Source organism: Petromyzon marinus, chromosome 10 (assembly GCF_048934315.1).
Source record: "Petromyzon marinus isolate PM22_M1 ecotype Great Lakes invasive population chromosome 10, UKy_Petmar_22M1.pri1.0, whole genome shotgun sequence".
In the NCBI taxonomy this organism is placed as follows: domain Eukaryota; kingdom Metazoa; phylum Chordata; class Hyperoartia; order Petromyzontiformes; family Petromyzontidae; genus Petromyzon; species Petromyzon marinus.
Genome location: NC_133676.1, coordinates 5,249,423 through 5,269,721, shown reverse-complemented (window position 1 = coordinate 5,269,721; position 20,299 = coordinate 5,249,423). Strand labels below are relative to the sequence as shown.

General features: G+C 49.6%; 1 protein-coding gene across 3 annotated transcripts in view; it reads left to right on the top strand.

Moving 5' to 3' along the window:
* Window positions 1-20,299, top strand: part of LOC116941052 (uncharacterized) — a 73,327-nt gene that overhangs the window by 40,579 nt on the left and 12,449 nt on the right. For all 3 annotated transcript variants that reach the window (XM_032951644.2, XM_032951645.2, XM_076066073.1), the window contains exons 16-30: window positions 659-727; window positions 1,374-1,442; window positions 1,607-1,675; window positions 2,375-2,443; window positions 3,681-3,752; window positions 7,152-7,220; window positions 8,206-8,277; window positions 9,568-9,636; window positions 12,856-12,924; window positions 14,092-14,160; window positions 15,542-15,610; window positions 16,522-16,590; window positions 17,387-17,455; window positions 18,552-18,620; window positions 19,364-19,444. In XM_032951644.2, coding sequence (XP_032807535.2) covers window positions 659-727; window positions 1,374-1,442; window positions 1,607-1,675; window positions 2,375-2,443; window positions 3,681-3,752; window positions 7,152-7,220; window positions 8,206-8,277; window positions 9,568-9,636; window positions 12,856-12,924; window positions 14,092-14,160; window positions 15,542-15,610; window positions 16,522-16,590; window positions 17,387-17,455; window positions 18,552-18,620; window positions 19,364-19,444 — 1,053 coding nt within the window. The remainder of the gene's footprint in view (window positions 1-658; window positions 728-1,373; window positions 1,443-1,606; window positions 1,676-2,374; window positions 2,444-3,680; window positions 3,753-7,151; window positions 7,221-8,205; window positions 8,278-9,567; window positions 9,637-12,855; window positions 12,925-14,091; window positions 14,161-15,541; window positions 15,611-16,521; window positions 16,591-17,386; window positions 17,456-18,551; window positions 18,621-19,363; window positions 19,445-20,299) is intronic.

The following is a 20,299-nucleotide window of genomic DNA, read 5'->3' as shown; positions in this document are numbered from 1 at the left end:
ACGGCATGAATACCAAACGTGCCCAAATATTACTATTATTGCCATCTCCTGTTTGTTGCTTGTCCACGTTTGACCCACAGGTAATATGAGCCATCATTACTGTGACAGTCCAAACGTAGAGAGTCGTTGGCTCTTTGCCAGCAGGACTTGAGTCTCTGCTGGGGCTTGTCGGCACAAATATTTCATTAGACGACCAAATCCCACTGAATTTCGTCTGAACTTGTCGGATCTCGGAAGCTAAGCAAGGGAGAGCCTGGCTATTACTTGGAAACGGGAATTTCCTCGGCATTCCAGGTGCTGCGCCCATGACCAAACTAACCGGAATTTTGTGGCCGATTTCATAGGATCTCAGAAGCTGAACTGAGCTTTGGGCTTGATCCTGGGTGCCGCTTTGGATGGGTGGTCGCCATGCATAGCAGATGTTATAGGATGTGGCGCTCTGTTGTGGCCAGCAGAGGGCAGTGCAGCAACATTTAATGTATCATATTTCTGTGCCCCCACATATATATGTACTCCCTGCCTCAAGCAACACGCACTGAACCGGCGTGGTGTAAGGCCAAAGTTGTCCAGTATACGGATGAGCTATTTATTTTTTTAAGCGAACAAAGTACCGGATTGGTTCGGTTAATGTGAAATGGATTGTGTGCTGATTGTGTAGGGTGACCGAGGGAACGATGGCCCAAGGGGCCCCTTGGGGCCAGCGGGTTCCGGACAGAAGGGTGACAAGGTGAATTCCGTTTCTCGATTCCTCCGCCAACACTCGCCGGGGAACACGGCATTCCTCCATCCCGTCGTTCCTCCTTCACTCCCACTCATTGTTTATAATATTTCTTTATTTTCTCTGATGTCTGTCTGGTCTTAGATGTTAACTACCTCGCCTGGTATACAGGAGGTCGGGGGTTTGATCCCGAGCCTGACGCCGGTGTATTTGGAGTTTGCGTGTTCTCCCCGTGGTCGCGTGGATTTTTATTCGGGTCCTCCGGTTTTTTCTTCCACATTTAGAATCAACATCACGCGTTTAGAGTATTTGGCTGATACAAATGTCCACATGATAAGCCTCTTGGTTGAGCTCTCAATTGTGACCAGGTCGCTTCTGAAAAAAGAGCTACATATAGCTCAGTGGACCTTACCTGGTAAAATAAAAATAAAAGTTAAACATACTGCGCATTAACCCAAAACACACACCGGAGAGGGTCCTCCAATGCCACTGTGAAAAACGTCGGGCTGCAAGCAAGCCCTGGTCGGACGACTCGAGCGACACGGCTGCGATTCGGTCTGACTGTGTCGTTTTGTCGGCACGAGCGTACGTGCGAGCGCGCCTAAGTTTTCCCGTCGATGTGCTGCGCGTTGATCGATGCTGTCCTGTCACCCAGGGGGAGCTGGGGTTCCCAGGACCTGCAGGGTCCACGGGGCTGTCAGGAAAAGGTCTTCCAGGGGACAAGGTAGCGTTCGCCTCCCTTTGAGGGCACTGTCAAACATTGCCGAGCGTTGACATCTCTTTATGGAGATAAATAACAGCGGTGGTCTGCATTTGTTAATGTCGGCGTCTGTTTTTGACTTGCATTCTTCAGTCTGGTGCAACCTGTACTATTTTGTCTCTTGCAAGGGAGATCAAGGCCCCAGGGGCTTGCCGGGCCCAAGAGGTCCTCCTGGTGAAGGCATTCCTGGACCCAAGGTATCAATAATTTCACTGCAAAGGACGATCACTCTACTAGCATGACAACACCGCGCCTCCGATTAGCGCGGCTGGCTACGTATGGTGCGAAAGAAGTTCAACATACTAAAACTAAACTCTTGTTATTTTACCAGGTAAGGCCCACTCATATATAGCTCTTTTTCAGCAGCATCCACAAATGATAGCTCAATGAAGTGGCGTATCATGTGAACATTTATAGTAGTCAAATACTCTAAGCACATGTTTGTAAATGTGGAGGTAAAAACCCGAGGACCCGGAGAAAAATCAACGCGACCATGATGAGAGAAACATGCAAATGCAAATGTACAGGCATCAGGGGTCAGGATCAAACCGATGACCTCCTGTATACCAGGCGAGGTAGTTAACATCTCGCCACCGTGGGGTAAAAGGTGGTACTGTACTCCCACCTCTTCAAGACGTTTGGCCAGTGTGGAAGGGTGAGGCTAAAAATACCCTCAGGATGGACCCTCTGTAGCTCTGTCTTGTGAAAGTCCTTCCAGCAGCAGTAGCAGTGAGCCAGACATTGCAGGGCTGCGCCTTCACCTTGTACCTTCAACTCTGTGATAGTCCAATGATATAGTTGGGACATTAAGGCAAGGGCGCTGTGGGATGGTTGTGCTTTCTGGCGAAAGTGAGCGGCGCGTGGAAGGGTTTGCCCCGGCGATGTTGCCCCCGCAGGGGATCCAAGGCCTGCGGGGAGACCTGGGACCCTCCGGCATCGGCCTGGAGGGCCCGCCGGGCCCCAAGGTGAGCGGCACCTGCCTCGCGTCACTTCTCCCCCGCACCATGCCACCTCCTGTTTCTCACCCTCTCTGTCTGGCTGTTGAGCAGCGGGCTTTGCTACACTCCCGATTGGAGCCAGCGGCAATGCCGGAACTTGCATTTCAGCCGCGATGCGGTTTTTGCCAATCCGGTCACCGTCCAGGCTCAACTCTGTTTCGCTCGCGAGATCCGGTTTATTTGGTCGTTCACAGGCTGGGAATCTCTATACGTACGGGATGTAACATATTATAACGTGGCGGCTTCTGGGGCTCTAAAAGCCGAGACCCCCAATTAACCGGGGGACTCTAGACTCCCAATACCTGGCACCGGTTTTCTCCCAAGTTTCCATTCACCTGGGCACACGGTCCCCGTCATCAACGCACTGTGCAGTCGCCCCAGAGGAGTAGCTGTCGAGTGTGCAGGCGGGGCAACTGCGCCGGGGCTTGCGGGGCCGGGTGAGACCCAAGGCGCCGGGCTATAAAGAGAGGGCGGCAAGGGGACCCCGACATTAAATCCTGACATCAGGGGCCCGTGCAGCTATCGCCACTGGATGGCGCTGCAGGCGCAGGTGACTTGAGCTCGCAGTCGCAGCTGCAGCCAAAGTTTGTGCCCAGCAGAAGGCGAGCCCCGACCTCGTAAATTATGCCGTGGAAAAACTCTGCATCATCACGCATCGCCCTATCGGGAGGAGACCGGTAAATAAATGACGAGGAGATCGTTCATCGTCCGTCTCTCTTTCACTCGCTTTCTGTCGGCTGTGTGCTCTGCGTCAACACAACACCGCGCCTCACGGGTAACGTCGAGATTGCAACATTTTATCTGAGGCCAGAGGGAGGGTCGCTCATTCACCTCCACTGCCCCTCGCGGTCTGGAATTCCCTTCACCTCAATCGTCCGCACCGTCCGTGCTGTCCCAACTTCAGTCCAGGCTAAAAATCATTCCTTATCTCCTCTGCCTATTGACTGCCTCGCTAGAAAATAAACATTCCCACGCACGGCTTCTACAGAGGCGCCTCTTCATACGCGCTCTTATTTTAGATGCTGTAAAAATCAAGAATTGTGTTGTCGTATAGCATTCCTTTAGCATTCATTCAATCGAATAAACCCAGGGCCAGGAGACCAAAGCCAGGATCGGCGTGGGAGAGTCGGATTGGGGAGTGGGGGGGGGGTGTGCCCCCCTTTTGATGCCACGTTGAGATGATGTTTCCGTTGCGACGTGGCAGGGAGAACTGGGAACTCCCGGCCTCAACGGGTTGCCTGGGCAGCGTGGAGACGATGGCGCTGACGGGCAAAAGGTACACAGCGGCGTCACGGTCACAGTCGGTGAAAATCGAATCCCAAGTGAAACGGCTCGGTTGGCAGGAAAGGGCTAGAGGGCACGTTGTTAGGGGACTGAGCACACTGACCTGCCAGACCCCCAACAACAACTGACCCCTGACCCTATCTCCACCTCTTAGCTGCACCTATGGACCCCGTTTCTCCCTCGATCGAATTTGATGTTCGGTCTTCGCGTCGCCCTTGCTGAGCACCCCACGGTCCAAAACACATCCATCTCACCTCCATTAAAGGCCTTTGTCTCAGCTACGCATTGATTTTGTACAACGAGCCGATCCTTTGTCCTGCGGGTCCTGCAATTCCTCTTCCCGTGGCCGGTGATTTAATTGAATTGTGCAACGCGTAAGTGCGATCATCGTGGGAATTCGCTTCCGACTGTAAAGCACTGCGCCCGGTGGTCTCGAGAGGCTGAGCGGTGAATGCAATTGAAGTTCCCTTGGCGGTGTTGCCTCATCAGGAAGCGTCGCTAACGGGGAAAAAACCCATTGCATTTGCACCATATTTTAACCCACGAATAAGTTCGATTCCCCGCCACGGCCAGCGTCAATAGCAAGCGATATCTAAATCGGTGCAAGACAGCTGGGGCGAAGTATGGTCGAACAATCCCCCACTACCGACGTGGCAAGGGAAGGCCTTCATCAAATTTGCTGTAAATTGGGAAATGGTTCTAAATGATTATGAATCATTACGTCAATACAAAATGTTACAACTCATTAGGCATAAGTTTTAGAACCATTACGTAATACTTGTAAGGAGTGAACATTGCTTAATAATTAAATTATGTGCTAGCCATTGCGTAATTTTGACTCCATTAGGAGTACAGTACATCAAAAATTTTTTTTAAAAACCTCAACACATTGGTCAAAAACACTGCCGCAAAATTACAAAAAAAATATCAAAGGCGAAATTTCGGGAAGTGTCCCTTCTTCATAGGAGGTAGGAACAAACAGCAATAATTCGTATGAATTTCATTATTGGTGTGTAGTAATAATGCGCGGTATATTCAATGGGTGCGGGATGTGTTGGGATGTCGGTCCTACGGTGGACGCTTTACTGCTCCCCGCCCCGCGCACTCCGTGGGACGCGCGGTCCACCGCTGTCCCGCAAGGTCCCCCCCACCCCCCCCCCGTGGGAAGTGTGCCGCAGAATTGATGCACCGCTGTCACAAAACACGGAAAATGTTTAAACTATTGGACCTTTTTTGTGCCACGGTCAAAGTGATTAAACAAAGAATGAATAAGAGGTTGAATCCTCTCTGGCAATAAAAACGGCATTCTTTGTGGGCTGGCGTGAGTTCAAAAGAAAGTTGTCTCTGGTGTAGGCCAATCGGTTTCAAAGACAATGCAAATATTATCAGAGCGTGTTTGTTTGCATGTTCACCACAAGTACTGTGTGTGGTTCATGCAGACTTCGATGCCTTGCAAAAGTTATCTATTTGGTGTTTGAACATTTAACTCCTATTCATATTCTTGGCTCTTTCGGTAAAGTCACGTAGAAGGGAAGCAATAAAATAATAAAAATATAAAACATTCAAATTTAAACCTATTCTTATTTTTCATTATTTTTGATGCTTGCAGGAAAGGTCCCATAGGTATAACTGCTCGACCCAATGCATAAATGCTTTGGTACGTGCATTGTCTTTGTGCTGTTCGCCTTTTGGCGTTCTCTCGTCTAACACTGGTGGGACAAGGCCAATCGGTTTCAAAGACAACGCAAACATTTTCAGAGCACGTTTTTCTGTTTGCATGTTTTTTTTTTTGCCACAAGTACGTGTGATTAATGCAGGCTTGATGCCTTGCAATATGTTTCTAGTTGGTGTTTGATCACAACGCCTCCTGTTTTCTTGCTAGAACGGGGTAAACGCCTGTTCGTTTTATTCGTTTTTCTTCACCAGATGTTTAACTGCGCGGCGATCCGCGAAAAAAATGTGTGTCGAGGGTTTGGCAGTGAAAGCAACATGGGGGGGTGTGGGGGTGGTGGATCCACGTGCCGCTTAATCCCGGCCGGCTGCCCTGCGCCCCCTGCTGGCGAGAGGTCGGGAGCGCTCGCGTGTTTTGGTCCGAGCTAGAACGTTGATCATGGGGGACCTTCCCTGGTCGGTGTCAAAATATAAGAATAGGTTTTATACCCTCTCTGGCAATGCAACAGTTGTGTTAAGATGTTAAAACACCCAACTGAAATATTTTGCATGGAATCGTGTCGCTGCATTAACCTCGTGTACTTGTGGTGAACATGCAGACAAAAAAAACATGCTCTGGTCTAACGCTGTTTGAGACTAGTCTGTAAAGAAAGCTGTCTCTGGTGTGGACCAGTTTCAAAGACAATGCATGATCATATACTACCAGAGCATGCGTTTTTGTTTGCATGTTCACCACAAGTATATGTGGTTGATGCAGACATTATTCCTTGCAAGAGGTTTCAGTTTTTGTGTTTTAACATCTTAACACAACCGTTTTATTGCCAGAAAGTGTAAAACCTATTCTTATATCTGGAACGTTGAGTTCACAAGAATAGCCCCCCCCCTCCCCCCCCCAAAAAAAACAATCTCCCTTGTTTTGAAGATTTGATTTTCCACGAACCCCCACGGTCCACCCTAAGCCACATCCGCACAAACCATGGCCGTAGATGCGGATACCTGATGCACGAATGGAGAACTTAAAAACTCCCTAGTGTGCGACTGCGGTCACCGAGAACAGAGCCTACAATATACCACGTCGCAATGCCCGATTAGCGTGGTTTGCTACGTGTGGTGCGAAAGAAGTTCAACGCACATCATAGCGCTACACTACTCCGCCGCTCCTGACGCGGCTGTCTAGCTTGACCACCTTAATGTATAATTGACAGTTGTTGCTCTGCATCGACATCGGCAGCCATGTGGAAGAAGAAGAAGAGAGTGCGCATCAACTTTCATGATGAGACGTTGCGTGTGTCTTTGTTGTGGGGAGTTCGATTCTCGCTCATGGTCAACACCGGTGACGATTATCTGAAGCGGGGGTGGGCCTTCCCTACGTCGACTCGGCCTCAAATGAGTACCTGGTGCGGTGTGTAAACATCGCCACTCGGGAGTCAAGGGCGGCAGGGCGTGGTGCTGGCCACGCACACCCTCGTGTGCCGTGCCACCTTTCATAGGTGTTCGCTAACAGCACTTGCCCCAAAAGTCTCTTCAGGCTATAGGGGTGGATCTTTGTCGATACAGTATATAAATGGAAAGCACATTCACCACAAAGTTTAGCTTACAGAGGAAGTTGTTTCTTCCTTATTTTATCTGCACAGCTTAAGTCAAACCAACGGTCCTTTATCGTGGTCTCCGGTGCCCTGTTGGAAATTCCGTGTCTGTTTTCACTTCTGTGCCCGTGCAGGGAGAGACTGGTTTGCCTGGGCCCCGCGGGCCAGATGGGCCACCAGGGATTGGCCTGCAAGGGGAAAAGGCACGTGGTGACTCCCTTTGGCCTTCTCTCCATACATGTTCCTGGGTCGTACCACACGATGTTCGGGATGATGTCCGGCGTTTCGTTCCACGTTCCAGTAGAAACGTCAGACATCGTGCCAAACGGCACGCGGTGATGTCACGGCTAATTTTGTGCAGTCATTGGTGATGGGGCTGAGACCATCTCATTTCATCGCGCGAGACTCACAGAGACCCCCAGACTAACATAGACTCACACAGAGACCCATAGACTAACATAGACTCACACAGAAGCCCATAGATTAACATAGACTCACACAGAAACCCATAGACTAATATAGACTCACACAGAGACCCATAGACTAACATAGACTCACACAGAGACCCACAGACTAACATAGACTCACACAGAGACCCATAGACTAACATAGACTCACACAGAGACCCATAGACTAACATAGACTCAGACAGAGACCCATAGACTAATATAGACTCACACAGACCCATAGACTAACATAGACTCACACAGAGACCCATAGACTAATATAGACTCACACAGAGGCTCATAGACTAACATAGACTCACACAGAGACCCATAGACTAATATAGACTCACACAGAGACCCATAGACTAACATAGACTCACACAGAGACCCATAGACCCACGCAGAGACCCATTTAATCACATAGACTCACAAAGGGACCCATTGACTAACATAGACTCACATAAAGAACCACAGACTCACACATATACAGCAGCATCCTCCACATAACCGTAGTTTCTCTCGATCCAACAATCGTTTCATTCAGTGCAGCATTGAAGCGTACGCCTGCACGTTGGCCCCTTGATTTTGAAACACTGCTCCCATTAGTTTCGGTAGTTTGTCACCTTCGCCAAAGCCGTGCTCTATTGCGGAGATATCCACAGTGACGACAGCGTTCACGCCGCTCGCTGGCTCACAGTGTGTTTGGGAGACGTCGTGATCGTGAATCGTTCTTCACCCGCAGGGAGACCATGGCCCAAGGGGACTAAAGGGGTTTCCGGGCAGCCCAGGCCCGGTGGGAGTCACGGGGCCCAAGGTGAGCCGTGTACCTGTCTGGTTGACACGTGATGTATGCATGTATGTATGTACGTTGAACTTCTTTCGCACCGTACGTAGCCAACCTTGCTAATCGGAGGTGCGGGGGGAAGGACAACAAACACAAAGAGCAGTTCTAAAGAAATGCGTTCATTTGTGGCAAGCACTTTGTGTGTAATGAGTGCGACCTTATAATGTATTTATGCTTTCTGTAAGTGGTTCGCAACCTTCATTTTATTTATCATTACGTCACTGTATTTTATTCCAAGATTTTATCCCGATTGTGATATCGCCGTCATGCCATGCAACGACGAATCCATTCGACTCCCCCAGAGGTGCAATCGTCTACGATAGAGAATGGTCCCACAGAAGTGTATATCACAGAACTAATTCTAAGATCACAATAAGTGGCCCGCTGGCCCTCACATGAGAGGCCAGCGGCACTTTCACAAACGCTTGCCACAAAGACTATTGTCCCTCGAACCACAGTCACACTGAACATTTTTAATTCTCAGAGCTGGTAGTTATACAAATTAAGTGTAGTCATTGGTGACTGTGCTGAGACCATTAAATCACTGCACTTGAGGACTTTAAGAGGTCAAAGCCCACTGAGATAACGGGTGCCTTTTACAAGAAAAGCCTAGGGGTATTACGAGGATGAATAGGGCACAGGAAAGCAAGCGCTACAGCAAATTAGAACAGTGCAACAGTTTATGCTAGACTCAGTACCTCATGGCTTTACATCAAATCGACATGCAACTGCATCTCAACACGCTTTACAGACACAGCGGTGGGCATAGTAAATCTACTTCATTTATCAGTTGAAGATGAATGTGCCCTTATCCAATTTAATTCCGCGGAACTGATGGGTCCACGCTTAAATGATTGTTAAAATTGTGAACTCTTACGTTTGGGGCCTGTCGGCGTCGGTTTTGAGCCACATCACAGGTTGTCAAGATTTTGCTGATTACTGGGCCCTCTGTAAAGGGCTGCTGATCATTCGGGTTGCCACTTCTTCTGCAGGCACAAAAAACCGGGACATTTCATGGCAAGAAGTTCTCACAATCCCAGAATAGGGGACAACTACATGTAAATAAGTATTTAAAAAAAAAACTGGGACTTTTAATATTTAGCGTCATGGGAAGATTTAGAGATTTGTATGGCACAGCTACCTCCCCAAAAAAAAGAGGTTGCTCCTGCAAGACCAGGACGGGTGTCAATCCCACCATATATGTGGTGCACGATTTTACATATTATGTTCACCGAGTTGCTGTGTGTGGTGGTGGCACAGGGCCAGCCAGGGCTGCCGGGGGTCGTCGGCATGCCAGGGCCCGCGGGCCACGGCATCGTGGGCCCAAAGGTAAGGCGCAAGTTCGTGAGTGCCGGCGGGTTGATCCTGTGCCTTCACGGCACCGCTGGGATGCTCTGCGTGACCCGCACACTGTGTCGCTGGCCCCCTTCGCTGAACACACAAACACGCCGACGAAGGCCCCAGATAGCCTGAGAGAGACTGTTGAGGCAAGTGCTGCTAGCGGGCACCTATTTGGGCCGCCATGGTGCACGAGGGGACCGTGTGGCCAGCAACATGCCCGGAAAACCTTCGTCTTCCCAGTGGCGACGTTTACACACCGCGCCACATATTAATGGCTGATTCGACCAAGGGGAGGTCCAGAACTGGTGTTAATATCATTCGCCACCGATGTTAGCCATGGCCGGATATCAAATTTAGTTTGAGGGTTTCTAAGGGCAGTTTTTTTTTTACTTATATGCCACCACCTTTAGCCACCCATAATTTTGGCTAATTTCCCTGTCGGCGGCAATGGAGGCATCTGCCCAGTTTTCCTCAACGAACACCGTCAACATGAGATTCGGCCCCGAGCAATGAAAATCAATGAGTGGGAAAAAAAACTGAGAAGGCCATACGTAGCTATGGGGTGGAGCATATAGTGTGGAGGCAGATACAATCGCAACCAAATACTAGGCCTACCCCTAACCATAAAAAAACTAGACAACCATTCAAAAGTACTAGGCTGCACTCACCCTAACCATAGCCAAGAAGTCATGAGTACTTTTGCTGCATGCAATTCTATTTTTGCATAATTATGGCAATATGCTCAGGAGCTGAATGCCAATGTCGAGGTCTGCTAACCACGAGAGGGCTTCAGGAGAGAGTTCGTGTAGTTTTGCTGTTCCTCCTCCGTTCAAGGGGCGCAGACTACAGTGGTTTACTATATGGTCCATAGATTTTGGTGACGTGACCACAGTTCCTGTCACTGACACTCAACGTTAACCCCACCCCTGGCACTTTGCCAAGCACCGTTTTTGTATTTTGTTTGCTCTTCACTTTTGCAAGTTACAGTGCCTCTATTTGTATATTTCATATCCCCAGTTCTAGAGTTGCACGCAAATCTCGGTCATAGTTTTATACTTTTGACTAAATGCACTCCAGCACAATGTCAATATTTCACGCCCAATGATCATGAATTGTGCTTAGTCAGTTGATATTGTTTAATCAGGTGAGAGAAATCAAGAGATCGGGATGAGTCTCATGTGCACAGAGTGACCTGGTCATCAACAAATTGCAATAATTAAATAGCAAGGACAATTAAAAACCACGAGATCACATTCACCGGATCATGCTTCATTACTACTTTGTGGCAGGCTGGTGCAATGCAATAATATAGGGCACTACAGATGCACGACACTAGTGACAGGTTGATATTTGTTTATGTGTTACCTGGATATCTCCCTTCGCAAGGGTGTTCATCAGTAGCAGCTCGTGACATGTCCACTAGGTGGGGCTGTTGTGAGTGACCTCTGAAAACATGTTGTGCTAATTAAGAAAAAACCTCGTCGTGTTATTGCCCTTCCCGTGAAAGTGCTATAACTGTCTTGTCTACCGACGGTAGGCATTTATAAACAATACGACAATAAAACACCAAAGCACTCAAATGATGTCCCAATGACCTTCAAGTCCACACCACGCAACACCTTTGATGCTGCCAAAAGCCGTGACCTGCTCTGTTTGCACGGTGCAACCTCGCGTCGTGACACCGTCGTTTTCTCATTACGGCCATGGGCGACTTTTTTCACTGCCCTGAATGGGTCTCAAACGGCGTGGCTTACAATGCTAGAAGCTCATCGCAACGAATGAAGGGAAATCTCTCACTCGGACGTCTACACAGCCGCCCCGAGCCGAGACCTCCCCAAGGCTCAAATCAGACTGTGGCGCTGCAGCGGTTTCTAATATGAACGACTTCAAATGTTATCGTCGTTAGGCAATTCACGTTGAAAGAATCATATTTTACTTTTTTTAAACACAAATCTTTTTTTTTTATCGAAAAGTATATTTTATTGGAAAAATAATTTCTCATCTCCATGTGCTTGGTGGGGCGGTGTTTCAATGCCCCGAGTGGACGAACCGCGCCTGGTGTCCACCAGGGGGTCAGCAAACACGTAATAGCACTTGTACAGACACGTTTAAACCCAAATATATCCATTATATACAATTATGCAAAGTCGTACATCTATTTATACAGCCTGAATAACAGGCACACGACAGCACACATAAACATCACAACGCAGTTACATAAACATCACAACGCAGTTACATAAACATCACCCCGCAGTTACACACGTGAACGTCACACTGCGGTCACGCACACGTGAACGTCACACTGCGGTCACACGTGAACATCACACCGCATTCACGCACACATGAATGTCACACTGCAGTCACACACACATGAACATCACACTGCGGTCAAACATGAACATCACACCGCATTCACGCACACATGAACGTCACACTGCGGTCACGCACACGTGAACATCACACTGCGGTCACGCACACGTGAACATCACACTGCGGTCACACACACATAAACACACTGCGGTCACACACATGAACATCACACAGCAGTCACACGCACATGAACATTACACCGCAGTAACATACATGAACATTGCGTCACAGCCACATTTGAACGTATCACCGCAATCACACACACATTTGAATATCATACCAAAGTCACACACACACATGAACATCATACTGCAATCAAGCAGAAAATACATGGTGAACACAGCAGGTTCACAAACAATTTCTCCAGCTGTAACAGTTACAAATGTCGTGTAAGTGTGTCTGGGGATCTCGGTTCCATGGCTAGCCAAAAGCCGCTGCGAGGATGATCAGACTTTGCGTGATTGTTTATGCTTCTTCACGCAATCAGCAAGGTATCGTGGGTTCATTTGTAGAAAGCATTTTGTATGTAATGATTGCGACCTCATGATGTATTTATGTCTTCCGTAAGTGGGTCGGTAACCTTCATTTGAATCATTACGTTTTCTGTATTTTTTTCCACGATTTTATCCCAATTGTGATATCGCCGTCGTGTCAATCAACGACGAATCCATTCGACCCCCCCAGAGCAGCGCAATCGTCTACGTTCGACAACGGTCCCGCAGAACTGGATATCACAGAACTAATTTTGAGATCCCATCAAGTCTCCGTCTGGCTGGGGATCTGGGTGTGAGCGAGAGGCGTGCGCCTTGTTTGTGATGTTTTGTATCCTTTCAGGGCGAGCCCGGCCATGCTGGCCCTCAGGGGCTCATAGGTGAGATCGGGATTGGCCTGCAGGGACCAAAGGTGTGTTGACTGTCTTTCTCAATGCACCCTGGGAGAGCCCAAGGGGTGGGGTCAGGGGCGGAGCTAGGATTTCAGGCCGGGGTGACATTCAACAAATTTTAATTTCAAGAATTATTAGAGAGTCAAGCTGTTGAACCAGACGCCATCGGTTGGCGACACACTCTGACAATGCAGTTGCACGGAGTCCGCCAGACCGAGTGTCGTACACTTACACGCAGAATGTCACCCCTGTCACCCCCCCTGGCTCCACCCCTGGGTGGGGTGATGGACTTCTGCAGATAAGTCAGGCAGACAAGTGTTTATTGTTCAGGCCCTTTTGTCAATACACTGCTGGATGAAGGCCCTCCCACACAACATTTCGGTCACGGGGCTTTGTTGTGACCATACTTCACCACAGTGGCATAGCGTGGTTTGGCATGGTCCCTGGTGCAAGGAATTAAATGGGGGGCTACCTGTAGAGCTTTTGGATCCTGGAACCTGGGCCCCTTCCTGCCCGTGCCCCCCCCCCCCCTCCCTCCCGGTGCAATTGCACCACCTGCGTGCTCTATAGCTACGCCACTGCTTCACCATCTTGGTCGGAGTGTGTATGTACGTGTGTTGAACTTCTTTCGCACCGTACGTAGCCAACTGTTAATCGGAGGGTGCGGAGGAAGGACAACAAACTAAACACAGAAAGCAGTTCTGAAGAAATGAGTTTTCAAATTACATACAAAAGGGAGAGCATTCCAGTCGGAACGCAGAAGCGCATCTGAAATCGCGCGATGCGGTGACCGTGTAGTGGGCGAGGGGGGGGAGTCGTCGTCACTCATCTTAGCCACGGCTGGGATTTAAACTCCATTCACCGCCAGGTTCATTGTGGAGTGTACTCACCACTGCACCCCTGATCCCCCATGCTGCCCACTATCCGTGTAAGCCCTTTCTCAGAGCCAAGACTCGCTTCTCACGCATCAGAACGCATGACCCGTGGCCTGCGTCCGTGAACGCTGTGGGTGGCGTGCCACCGTTCGATCATTGATCAGAATTATTTTCCAGGGCAAGTGCCACAGCGTGACTTTGAGCCTGAGGCATTCTGAGCCAGTCGCATGATCGCTCATCCTTACAGTGAGTTATTGCATTGTCGAAAGTTGACCACTGTGATGCACCCTGCATGCGAACTGGTGTTTCCAGGGGGAGAGAGGATTCCCAGGTCCGATCGGACCCCAAGGTGGCAAGGGAGAGGGCTACCCAGGCCCCCAGGTGAGTGCAGACATTTCACATCCATTGAAATCACGAGCCGAGCGTTACAGATTCTCGCCTGCCTAACGTAGACCTCGTGAAATTTCACCCTGAATCAGAGGCGGGGTGTAGCGAGATGTTAACTGCCTTGCCCGGTATACAGGAGGTTGTGGGTTCGATCCTGACCTTGACGCCTATATATTTGGAGTTTGCATGTTCTCCCCGTGGTCGCGTGGATTTTTCTCTGGGACCTCTGGCTTGTTCTCTTCACATTTACAATCAAAATGCGCTTAGAGTATTTGGCTGCTATACATTTCTACATGATAAACCACTTAGTCGAGCTATCATTTGTGGCCTGGTCCGTTCATGAAGAAGAGTTAGATAGCTCATTGGGCCTTACCTGCTAAAACAAAAAATGTAATAGTGGTTGGCATGGGCCTTGTTGCAAAGGATGAAGTCGGTGCCCATTGTGCAATTGTGCTCAGCACCTTGGGCGCACTCGTGCAGTTGCAGTGCTTGCTGTACCACTCACTCGATAGCAATGCCTCAGCTCTCTGTCGCTACATGGAAACAATGCTTGGGAGAGCAACGTGATCGCAGTCACGTTTAACGGTGCTGATGTTACCAACAGTGAATCCATAAATCTGCTCGGCAAAACCATTTCACCTGACTCGTCACAAATCTGGCTTAGGAGGCATCGAGGATCTACCCTTTTTTTTCTCACCGGTGATCATTTGCTGCTGCTGTACTAAGTGTGAGTTTGGCCAAAGTTGGAAACCGCGGTTACTTTAGGGCTGGAGCTCCGAGTTCCAACGTGACAGTGATGGATAGATTCCAACATTAAGCGGCTTAATGGACTGATGGCTCTTACGCACACCAGTCCCTCTGTAACCATCGTTCAGTCACTTCCTTGTTGCTCTATTATCGCTGCTACCACAACCCCAATACTCAAATTGATCTCATGGACTTCACGCCCATCTCGGGGACTCGTTCTACCAGATTGATCACTTCATGTCATCCACACATTGTTCAACCACTGTACGTACTGCAGGTCAAAACATTTCTCTTCCATCTCCATCCCTTGTAAAGCTCTTATTTGAATCTCCCTCCAGGCATTCCCCTATCCCAGGTTTCTTGCTCAACAAACGGAGCGCGGTTTCCCTCCAAATCTGCCATACGATCGTTCCTGGCCCTTAGATTCTGGCCGTGTGCCTTGCCGGGCCTTTTATTGTCTTGGCTATTAAATCCCCCTCTCCCCATAAAATATACATTTGCACGCGACGTGTATACGTTTGCACGGCGGCTCATATTTGAATGCGCTTAAGGCGGCGCGATGACTGACTGTGTCTCGCGTCGTCGCCGCTGAACCCGAGCTGTGTTGCCGGCCCTCTTCGACTCCCAGGGCCTGCAGGGCCTGCCGGGACTCAGGGGCGAGCCGGGACTCGAAGGCGTCGGGCTGCCCGGTTCAAAGGTGCCCCGAGCCGTGCTGTCTTTTTGTTGTTGTTGCAACCCACAGTGTTTGTCTGCTCGTCTGTGCCCTGTATAACACGCGATGCACTTATCAGATAAACAAATACGGGGCCCACGCCCCGCCCTGTCAATCCACTGTTGGATGAAGGCCTCCATCCATACCTCCACGAGCTGGTCAGTAGGGGAGTGGCCAGGACCTGGTTTAGACATCGCACGCCACTGATGTTGAGTCGTGACCGGGAATTGAACTCAAATTTGCCAGGTTGATATAGCAGTGTGCTCACCACTGCACTGTAGCACTCCCACCCCTTGCACACATGTACAGGATGTGCATCTGTGCTCTGTATTGCTCTTTTTTTTGTAATGGTGCTAAATAACACGTAAATGTACATGGCAACACCTGAGATCCATGCACAGTGGCGAAATAGCTTCAAAACAGGCGTGACACGCCATTCAGTTGGCACGATCCTTTGATCTCCACCCTTCATCTTTTAATGAAATTATTGGGTGATGCTGCTGCTGCGCCTTCGGCAGTGGTGCACAATGAACAAAAAAAATAGCACAGTCGTTAACAATACTGTGGCCTTAAAATAAAAACATATATATAAAAGACGACATTTCAGTAATGGCCCTTCTTCATAGCAGAAAAATCATATGATATTTGTTTTGTTCATTTAAGCCAATATCTTATTTAAGAATGCGTTAACTTAGTTTTTTTTTCATCATACAAACGAGGCACTCTAGCACGAAACGATAAACAATACAAACGTGACGGCAAAAACGGGACGAAAAATTATCGACCCCTTGAATTGAATGGCGACGCTGAATTCTGACAGCTCAACGGAGGTGAACCGATCAATGCCTTGGTATGTCACAGACGCAAGTCATCTCCTCATACTCCTTCCTTTTCAGGGGGACACCGGGATCCGGGGATTACCGGGAGGTCGGGGCCCCCCAGGAGAGGGGCAGCCTGGTCCAAAGGTAACACTCGAGAATAACCGCGTTCTCGCATTGTCTGGGTTTTGAATGAACGCTGAAGGTGGGTTTGGTTAGATTCTCCAGCATTGTCTGTTTTTGGGAAGTGCCGTAGCATGGTTTGCATGGGCCATCTCCAACACACAACCGTGTGCTGAACTAGTAACTATTTGGCATGCTTTGTTTACGTGACAAACCTTACTGATTGGCTGTGTCGGGTGGTGGCGGATTTAACGACACATTTATATTTACGCGATCTAACCCAAAAAAAACTCTTATTATGCATATTGGTCGCTAAAGCCTTCGTTTTAAACTTAATGGGCCCTGATGTAAGGAAATAAAATGCATCCTCTCCCTCTGTTCTACCACTGGCCCCTCTTGCCACGTCTCCGCGTGCCTATGATGAGTTTCAATGCGTGCGTCTCAAACAACGTAGGCTGAGGCGTCTTGGTGTCACCCGAGCAGGTCACTTGCCACACACACCCACCAATCACTGCCACCCGACTGCACAACTTGACATTGCCACTCCTCCCGGGTCTCAACAATCTCCCACCGCTCTGGGCAAATGCCGACGTCGTCTGAAGCTGGCACTGCCAGGGCCGCAAGCCAAGAGCCAGCGCCTCCCCCCCCCCCTCCCACCTTCCCCACTCTACGTAGCCCTTTTCCTGGGCCCCTCTGGCCCCAGGCCCTGGTGCAGCTGCATGGCCCCGCACGCTCGATAGCTGCGTCGCTGAGTTTGGGATGTGAGCGCGTTCGTTTGACACATCTCCGCGTGCGATTGTTCGCCGTGCGCCTGGCGCAGGGAAACGTCGGCCGGCAGGGCCCACCTGGGCCCCATGGACCGTCTGGGGAGGGCATCCAGGGAGCCAAGGTACACAGCGTCCACAAGCTCCACCACCACTACAACCATCAGCACCACCACCACCATCACCACCATCACCGGCACCGCTACCACAATCGTATTAATAATCACCACACAATAACTACAACCGTCGCCGCCACCATCACAACCATCACATTAATAATCACCACCATCATTACCACTACTGCCACAAAAACTGCCACCACTGACACCAATACCACCACTGCCAAGTGCTCATATATTATTTACTCCACAGGAAATAATTATGCTGCACCTTCTTTCGACATAACCATAAGATGAATTGCCATTTATTTTATTTTACAATGAACGCTGTTCATTATTGCATTATCATGTTTAAATGTACGCAACATAAACATTTGAATGAGAACTGCCTTGATGGCCAATATTTGCTCAAAGCGTGGGCCTGCTATTTAAGATCTAACGGTGCAGGTCAGAAAGAGCTTCCGCACGCCACTGCTAAGTGGTGCCACTAGAGGGAGCTCTATAGACATCCCTCTAGATGGTAGTTCGGCCTCCTCTTCCACTCTGGCTAGGCATCTTGGGAAAGGGCGGACCCATGTACACTGCTGGGTGGGCAGAGGTGGGGAGAGGGCTTTAAGAAACCCCACCCCGTTGTTTCTGGCTGCCGCGCCAGGAGATAAAATGGAACCGGCGACCTCTATGTTGCAAGTCCAGTGTGCTAACCATCACACCATGGCAGCATCTGATATTGACATGTACACATTTATTTGGGTATTTCGGAGTGGGTTATATGTTTGTTCGAAGGCAGGGTTACTGATAAATGTGTGTATGTGTGACGATTGTCTGAACCGGTCCTGGCCCCCCCCTAGGTTGACTCAGCCTCAAATGAGTACCTAGTGCAGTGTATAAACATCGCCACTAGGGAGACAAAGGCAGTCGGGCGTGATGCTGGCCACCCCACCCCCTCGTGTGCCGTCCGGCCTTTATCGGTGCTCGCTAACAGCACTTGCCCCGACAGTCTGTTAAGGCTACACGGGGGATCTTTGTTTTAATTTGTGCTTGTCCTGCCGGCTGCTCTCTTGAGGCTCATTCGCTGGGGTCTTCTCTCTCTGTCTCGTCCCAGGGGGAGCAGGGATTCCAGGGCCTCCCCGGACCACGCGGGCCTCTCGGGGAGGGTATCCCCGGACCAAAGGTGAGCAGCGTCCTGTGGGTCTGGCCCACGGCGTAGACCTGGGTCCGATATTGGCCTACGCTGTGACAAATAAATAACCACGATCTGTTTCGCAGTGCAGTGCAGTCAACTGTCAATTAACCAGGGGAAAGTAGGGGAGCCTTGGCACAGATATAAATGAAAACACGGACAATGGGAAACGCATGGAGATGAGACTACAAACCGTGTTTATCGTTTACTTCTGCAGAACGGTGGTGGGGTGGGGAGTGAAGGCGTAGAATGCGTCTCCATGTTATTTTTTGCTTCTTAAAAGTAATCGGTTTGCTTGCCGCCAACAACGTCACTTGTGGCCACATGGGCACTGAGGCTGTGATCCTTGACGAGTGAGGAGCAGCGAATAATTGGACCAGACCAGCGTGTAAAGATAATGCAATTTATGTTTTGGCAGTACGGTTAATCCACAACACGGATAATCTTCCCATGGTTATTTGAGAGTTAGCTGTACATTCTTTATTAATGAGTGTTCATGACTAGATTGATAGCATTAACTTTCTTACTGAGCTGTAAGCTGAGCTTTGTGCATTAAATTGCCATAGGATTCAAAATACTAAACTATGGGCACGCTGTCGAAACAGAATTAGACACCACACACATGCACGCAGACAAAGGCAACCTAGGGATGCGCTCTCACTCATCTCGTACTCTGGGCGCAAATCTCAATGGTGACGACCATGACTCAAGAGTTTCGTGATGGCCGTGTGCAGGGCGACCGAGGTCTGCACGGAGAGAAGGGTCGCAAGGGAGATGCGGGCAGCTCCGGTGAGAAGGGGTCCCTCGGTGCTATGGTCAGTGTCCGCATCCCGCACCAATCGTCACGCTTACAAGAGCTTTGGGCCTTCGGTCTCGTGTGTTTGTCGTTCGTTTGATCGGATTGCAGCGACGTAAAGTTTGTTTGGCCGTGGCGGCGGTGAGCGGCGCGTATTTGTATTTTACCTGCATTGGTTGTTTTATTTTTTTTACGTGCGTCGCGATATTACCAGGTGATTGTAAGAAAACAAATGTGCTCGATCCGCGTGCATGATGAGCCCGCAAATAACGCGACTCTTTCGCAAACACTGAAGCACGAGGAATGACCCCTGGCACGCTTCCGTGTCTCAGCGACATGTCCTGGGTCAGCATGCCCGCATCCCGTGAGCCGCGAAGCTTCGTGGACTCGGTCTCCCCTTCTCGACGGGATCGACTGACCGATCCTATTCCACTCGATGGGAATGTGGATCGAATCGGCTTTGTTCGGAGTGTAATTTTCGACAACATCCAAATTACATGATCGTACTAAAAAAAAGTGAAGTGGACTGCACGGCCCCACCTCTCACACACAAACCTGGGCTTTGTTCCAGGTGAGCTATCCCTCAATCAGGTCTCTGCTTGAACCCCGTATGCATATTGGCAGGACAAAGGTACGATTTGTTGGTAAATTGAGAAGCAGAGTACCCGTGCTGTACTCGAAACGGTTGATCAATCAGATTTCTCACAAAGTCACCGTGACACAAGCCACCACCCTACTACCGGCTTCGTTGTTATGCCCGTGCGCGCATTGCGGTGTCACGATGGAACTGGGTACCCACAAAACCTCGAACGACCAAGTCTACCTGGCTCAGCTCGTGCTGTGGTTATAATCAGTCGGGCGTGGTGTGGTTCGT